At 40.8% G+C, this 7562-nt stretch overlaps 1 protein-coding gene across 1 annotated transcript in view; it reads left to right on the top strand.

The window, feature by feature from the left end:
• LOC124029417 (voltage-dependent calcium channel subunit alpha-2/delta-4-like) overlaps positions 1-6443 on the top strand; it is a gene marked incomplete at its 5' end in the record, with an annotated part of 9777 nt that extends 3334 nt beyond the window's left edge. The window contains 3 exons of the mRNA XM_046341123.1: positions 1942-2057; positions 5298-5380; positions 5594-6443. Coding sequence (XP_046197079.1) covers positions 1942-2057; positions 5298-5380; positions 5594-5710 — 316 coding nt within the window. The remainder of the gene's footprint in view (positions 1-1941; positions 2058-5297; positions 5381-5593) is intronic.
• Between the last annotated feature and the right edge of the window lie 1119 nt (positions 6444-7562).

The following is a 7562-nucleotide window of genomic DNA, read 5'->3' as shown; positions in this document are numbered from 1 at the left end:
GTTACAGTTACTAGTTACCTGTCCAAAATTGTGATCAATAATGACATTTATGGATTACACAAACTCAGTCATGTAATCTGATTACTTTTGGATTACTGTCCCTTTAAGAGGAATTAGAAGAAGACAAAAAGGATCCATCAAATGCATTTGGTGTGTCGTCATAGTGGTCTCTGATTGGTGGTCATCATTTGGTGTGTCATCACAGTGGTCTCTGATTGGTGGTCATCATTTGGTGTGTCGTCATAGTGGTCTCTGATTGGTGGTCATCATTTGGTGTGTCATCACAGTGGTCTCTGATTGGTGGTCATCATTTGGTGTGTCATCACAGTGGTCTCTGATTGGTGGTCATCATTTGGTGTGTCGTCATAGTGGTCTCTGATTGGTGGTCATCATTTGGTGTGTCATCACAGTGGTCTCTGATTGGTGGTCATCATTTGGTGTGTCATCACAGTGGTCTCTGATTGGTGGTCATCATTTGGTGTGTCATCACAGTGGTCTCTGATTGGTGGTCATCATTTGGTGTGTCATCACAGTGGTCTCTGATTGGTGGTCATCATTTGGTGTGTCGTCACAGTGGTCTCTGATTGGTGGTCATCATTTGGTGTGTCATCACGGTTGTCATCATTTGGTGTGTCATCACAGTGGTCTCTGATTGGTGGTCATCATTTGGTGTGTCATCGTAGTGGTCTCCGATTGGTGGTCATCATTTGGTGTGACATCGTAGTGGTCTCCGATTGGTGGTCATCATTTGGTGTGTCATCACAGTGGTCTCCGATTGGTGGTCATCATTTGGTGTGTCATCACAGTGGTCTCTGATTGGTGGTCATCATTTGGTGTGTCATCACAGTGGTCTCTGATTGGTGGTCATCATTTGGTGTGTCATCGTAGTGGTCTCCGATTGGTGGTCATCATTTGGTGTGACATCGTAGTGGTCTCCGATTGGTGGTCATCATTTGGTGTGTCATCACAGTGGTCTCCGATTGTTGGTCATCATTTGGTGTGTCATCACTGTGGTCTCTGATTGGTGGTCATCACTTGGTGTGTCATCATAGTGGTCTCTGATTGGTGGTCATCATTTGGTGTGTCATCACAGTGGTCTTTGATTGGTGGTCATCATTTGGTGTGTCATCATAGTGGTCTCTGATTGGTGGTCATCATTTGGTGTGTCATCACAGTGGTCTCCGATTGTTGGTCATCATTTGGTGTGTCATCACAGTGGTCTCTGATTGGTGGTCATCACTTGGTGTGTCATCATAGTGGTCTCTGATTGGTGGTCATCATTTGGTGTGTCATCATAGTGGTCTCTGATTGGTGGTCAGACTCTCTCAGGTGGAACAAACTTAAACCTTTTTCAACGCTGAATTGAATGTCTTTAGAAAAGAGAAAGGTCTGTCCGTCCTTCTGTCTGTCCATCTGTCTCTCTCTCTCTCTCTCTCTCTCTCTCTCTCTCTCTCTCTCTCTCTCTCTCTCTCTCTCTCTCTCTCTCTCTCTCTCTCTCTTTTCGCTACTCTAGTCCTAATGTATTAGTGTAGAGATATCTGAGACCTGCTGAGAGCTGGTCACATAGTAAAGAAGACATTTCATTTGAAGGTTTAAGGTGAAGATCTTTCTTCATGATGGCAGTGTGCTTTTACCTTGGATTACCTGATTGTTTCATACAAGTGGTATTCTAACCATTCCATTGCCTTCTCTCTCTGTCGCTATACCTCTCTCTCTACCCCTCTCTCGCTCTCTCTCTCGCTCTCTCTCTACCCCTCTCTCTCTCTCTCTACCCCTCTCTCTCTCTACCCCTCTCTCTCTCTCTCTCTCGCTCTCTCTCTCGCTCTCTCTCTCGCTCTCTCTCTCGCTCTCTCTCTACCCCTCTCTCGCTCTCTCTCTACCCCTCTCTCTCTCTATCTCTGTGACTGTGTGTTAACTGTTGTGTGTGTGTGTGTGTTGCAGGATGTTTGTAACCCAGGCTGTCCCAGACAGTAACCTGCTGATGTTGGTGGTACAGGCAGACTGTGACTGTTCCCGTCAGTACCCTGCTATCACCATGGAACCCAAGGAAGTGAAATATATCCTTTAACATGAAGAGCTATCTTACTGGTTCACTCTCTCTGACACAGACAGTGATTGATATAATTATAATGGTGTTGTGGAAATGGGATTTCATATCTATGAATAAGCAGTTCCTTAGTCATGAATCAGACAAATCACTTCTCTTATTATATTTATTTCAGACATGGTTCATTTCAACCAGTTATGAATTGCTGTTTTACGCTGTGGGGAGCAGTATCTTCCTAAACTCTCCTCATAGATGACCTGCAGGGTCATAGCCGAGCATTCAGAGGTCGAAATAGCAGGTGTTGGGGGGAGGGAGGGAGGGAGAGGGAGGGAGAGAGAGGGAGAGAGGACAGGAGAGCGAGGACAGATATTCCTTATTGTTTTTGTTGTTGTTGTTTTGTGTGTTGGTATTGTAACATAGATACTCCTTGTTGTTACGTGTGTTGGTATTGTAACATAGATACTCCTTGTTGTTTAGTGTGTTGGTATTGTAACATAGATACTCCTTGTTGTTGTTTAGTGTGTTGGTATTGTAACATAGATACTCCTTGTTGTTGTTTAGTGTGTTGGTATTGTAACATAGATACTCCTTGTTGTTGTTGTTGTTACATGTGTTGGTATTGTAACATAGATACTCGTTGTTGTTTAGTGTGTTGGTATTGTAACATAGATACTCCTTGTTGTTGTTGTTTAGTGTGTTGGTATTGTAACATAGATACTCCTTGTTGTTGTTTAGTGTGTTGGTATTGTATCATAGATACTCCTTGTTGTTGTTGTTGTTGTTTAGTGTGTTGGTATTGTAATATAGATACTCCTTGTTGTTGTTTAGTGTGTTGGTATTGTATCATAGATACTCCTTGTTGTTGTTGTTGTTGTTTAGTGTGTTGGTATTGTAAGATAGATACTCCTTGTTGTTACGTATGTTGGTATTGTATCATAGATACTCCTTGTTGTTGTTGTTGTTTAGTGTGTTGGTATTGTAACATAGATACTCCTTGTTGTTGTTTAGTGTGTTGGTATTGTAACATAGATACTCCTTGTTGTTGTTTAGTGTGTTGGTATTGTAGCATAGATACTCCTTGTTGTTGTTTAGTGTGTTGGTATTGTAACATAGATACTCCTTGTTGTTTAGTGTGTTGGTATTGTATCATATATACTACTTGTTGTTGTTTCGTGTGTTGGTATTGTAACATAGATGCTCCTTGTTGTTGTTGTTGTTACGTGTGTTGGTATTGTAAGATAGATACTCCTTGTTGTTACGTGTGTTGGTATTGTATCATAGATACTCCTTGTTGTTGTTGTTGTTTAGTGTGTTGGTATTGTAACATAGATACTCCTTGTTGTTGTTTAGTGTGTTGGTATTGTAACATAGATACTCCTTGTTGTTTAGTGTGTTGGTATTGTATCATACATACTCCTTGTTGTTACGTGTGTTGGTATTGTAGCATAGATACTCCTTGTTGTTGTTGTTTAGTGTGTTGGTATTGTAACAGATACTCCTTGTTGTTACGTGTGTTGGTATTGTAACATAGATACTCCTTGTTGTTGTTGTTTAGTGTGTTGGTATTGTAGCATAGATACTCCTTGTTGTTGTTGTTTAGTGTGTTGGTATTGTAACAGATACTCCTTGTTGTTACGTGTGTTGGTATTGTAACATAGATACTCCTTGTTGTTGTTGTTTAGTGTGTTGGTATTGTAACAGATACTCCTTGTTGTTACGTGTGTTGGTATTGTAACATAGATACTCCTTGTTGTTGTTTAGTGTGTTGGTATTGTAACATAGATACTCCTTGTTGTTGTTTAGTGTGTTGGTATTATATCATAGATACTCCTTGTTGTTACGTGTGTTGGTATTGTAACATAGATACTCCTTGTTGTTGTTTAGTGTGTTGGTATTGTATCATAGATACTCCTTGTTGTTGTTGTTACGTGTGTTGGTATTGTATCATATATACTCCTTGTTGTTGTTTAGTGTGTTGGTATTATATCATAGATACTCCTTGTTGTTACGTGTGTTGGTATTGTAACATAGATACTCCTTGTTGTTGTTTAGTGTGTTGGTATTGTATCATAGATACTCCTTGTTGTTGTTGTTGTTTAGTGTGTTGGTATTGTATCATAGATACTCCTTGTTGTTACGTGTGTTGGTATTGTATCATAGATACTCCTTGTTGTTGTTTAGTGTGTTGGTATTGTAACATAGATACTCCTTGTTGTTGTTGTTGTTTAGTGTGTTGGTATTGTAACATAGATACTCCTTGTTGTTGTTTAGTGTGTTGGTATTGTAACATAGATACTCCTTGTTGTTGTTTAGTGTGTTGGTATTGTATCATAGATAATCCTTGTTGTTGTTTAGTGTGTTGGTATTGTAACATAGATACTCCTTGTTGTTGTTGTTGTTTAGTGTGTTGGTATTGTAACATAGATACTCCTTGTTGTTGTTTAGTGTGTTGGTATTGTAACATAGATACTCCTTGTTGTTGTTTAGTGTGTTGGTATTGTAACATATATACTCCTTGTTGTTACGTGTGTTGGTATTGTAAAATAGATACTCCTTGTTGTTGTTTTGTGTGTTGGTATTGTAACATAGATACCTCTTGTTGTTGTTTAGTGTGTTGGTATTGTAACATAGATACTCCTTGTTGTTACGTGTGTTGGTATTGTATCATAGATACTCCTTGTTGTTGTTTAGTGTGTTGGTATTGTAACATAGATACTCCTTGTTGTTACGTGTGTTGGTATTGTATCATAGATACTCCTTGTTGTTGTTTAGTGTGTTGGTATTGTAACATAGATACTCCTTGTTGTTGTTTAGTGTGTTGGTATTGTAACATAGATACTCCTTGTTGTTGTTTAGTGTGTTGGTATTGTCACATATATACTCCTTGTTGTTACGTGTGTTGGTATTGTAACATAGATACTCCTTGTTGTTACGTGTGTTGGTATTGTATCATAGATACTCCTTGTTGTTGTTGTTATGTGTGTTGGTATTGTAACATAGATACTCCTTGTTGTTACGTGTGTTGGTATTGTATCATAGATACTCCTTGTTGTTGTTGTTACGTGTGTTGGTATTGTAACATAGATACTCCTTGTTGTTACGTGTGTTGGTATTGTAACATAGATACTCCTTGTTGTTTAGTGTGTTGGTATTGTAACATAGATACTCCTTGTTGTTGTTTAGTGTGTTGGTATTGTAACATATATACTCCTTGTTGTTACGTGTGTTGGTGCCCTTGACCTCTGTGTACATAACGCCTCAGTAAAGTGTGACAGGATGAAATCTCAGAAGGTCCGTAGGAGACCCGAGTCCTGCCACGCCTATCACCCTCAGGTCAGCACCCGTATTGGTCCACTGACTCCCAATAACCTCACTTCAAGTGGATGGATTACCATCAGAAGAGAACATGTGTTGTACTTTTCTCATAGCTCCTTTCATTTCAAACTGAGTTTTTGTTATTCTAAGATCAAAAATGTGAACTTAATGGCCTTATTAAGTAGTGATCATTATACCACTGGCTAACTGTGTGTTAACGATTGATTTCAGGAAAACGCCAAGGAGTGTGGAGATGCATCGCAGATCTACCTGTCTGTCTCTCTCTTCCTCACCTGTCTCACTGCCTCCTTCACCTGTCTCAAGGCCTCCACGCTGGTCTTCCGATGACAGACAGACAGCTACCTAGCCTAAACCCCCCCCCCTCTGGAAATCTCTCTAGAATGTTCCAGAATGCCTGATCTTAGCATGCCTGCTACTGCTTGCGTTAACTTTATCAATCAATATGACTATATAGCTAAAATTATGATATTGATCATTTGGACTGATGGACTGAGGGGAATAAGCTGTTGACTGACTCCATGCTTGATGACTTTACAATCACAGAGAGATGTTGACTTCATGTTTGATGTCTTTCAACCACCAAAGTTGTGCTTCTTTGGACAACCGTTCTAAAACCATGAAAGGGCTTTTTGGTTTCTTCTTCTTCTTCAGTGTCTGATAACAGAACATTATAGTGTTTCTATGCAAAAGGAAACATACTTTATTTGACCGTGGAAAGATCCAGTATCTCCAATACGATTCCAAAGGACTTGACTTTACAATAAGACCAAGGAAGACTCTCAGTCTGTGGATGATGTGTTTTATAAATGGTTTTGATAAAATAATACTCTGGATTCATGCATGTGTTGTCTGTTTACCTTAAGCCATGAAATGGAGGATGAACCTTGGATAAGGAAGAGGCATCTTTGAACAGTGATACAATTCAGATAGTAGAATCAGTGACCCCTACTGGTTGAAATATGACATTGCAGGATGGTGATGAATCAACTGGAGGCTGGCTGGCTGCTGAAGGATGGATGAACACAATGGACTCAACTTCCACATTGTTCTGTTCATAACTCATCAGTCTTTGGTCTCGCAACACAAACACATCAAATCAAATCAAATCAAATTTATTTATATAGCCCTTCGTACATCAGCTGATATCTCAAAGTGCTGTACAGAAACCCAGCCTAAAACCCCAAACAGCAAACAATGCAGGTGTAAAAGCACGGTGGCTAGGAAAAACTCCCTAGAAAGGCCAAAACCTAGGAAGAAACCTAGAGAGGAACCGGGCTATGTGGGGTGGCCAGTCCTCTTCTGGCTGTGCCGGGTAGAGATTATAACAGAACATGACCAAGATGTTCAAATGTTCATAAATGACCAGCATGGTCAAATAATAATAAGGCAGAACAGTTGAAACTGGAGCAGCAGCACAGTCAGGTGGACTGGGGACAGCAAGGAGCCATCATGTCAGGTAGTCCTGGGGCACGGTCCTAGGGCTCAGGTCCTCCGAGAGAGAGAAAGAAAGAAAGAGAGAATTAGAGAGAGCATATGTGGGGTGGCCAGTCCTCTTCTGGCTGTGCCGGGTGGAGATTATAACAGAACGTGGCCAAGATGTTCAAATGTTCATAAATGACCAGCATGGTTGAATAATAGTAAGGCAGAACAGTTGAAACTGGAGCAGGAGCATGGCCAGGTGGACTGGGGACAGCAAGGAGTCCTCATGTCAGGTAGTCCTGAGACATGGTCCTAGGGCCCAGGCCAGTTGAAACTGGAGCAGCAGCATGGCCAGGTGGACTGGGGACAGCAAGGAGTCATCATGTCAGGTAGTCCTGGGGCATGGTCCTAGGGCTCAGGTCCTCCGAGAGAGAGAAAGAAAGAGAGAAGGAGAGAATTAGAGAACGCACACTTAGATTCACACAGGACACCTGAATAGGACAGGAGAAGTACTCCAGATAAACAAACTGACCCTAGCCCCCGACACATAAACTACTGCAGCATAAATACTGGAGGCTGAGACAGGAGGGGTCAGGAGACACTGACATCAAGTATCTACTATTAAATGTGGCCTGGGTTTTCACTGTTGGAAATGGATGGACTGTTTCAGGAAAAACCTTCAAGTCACATATCATATATGCAACCTAAAACTTACTAAACCAATTGACCAAGTTGGCTTACTGCAAAACAAGAACCATTA

Source organism: Oncorhynchus gorbuscha, unplaced genomic scaffold (assembly GCF_021184085.1).
Source record: "Oncorhynchus gorbuscha isolate QuinsamMale2020 ecotype Even-year unplaced genomic scaffold, OgorEven_v1.0 Un_scaffold_6269, whole genome shotgun sequence".
NCBI classification, from domain to species: domain Eukaryota; kingdom Metazoa; phylum Chordata; class Actinopteri; order Salmoniformes; family Salmonidae; genus Oncorhynchus; species Oncorhynchus gorbuscha.
The sequence above is the reverse complement of the archived record's forward strand: the minus strand, read 5'-3'. Positions and strand labels throughout refer to the sequence as shown.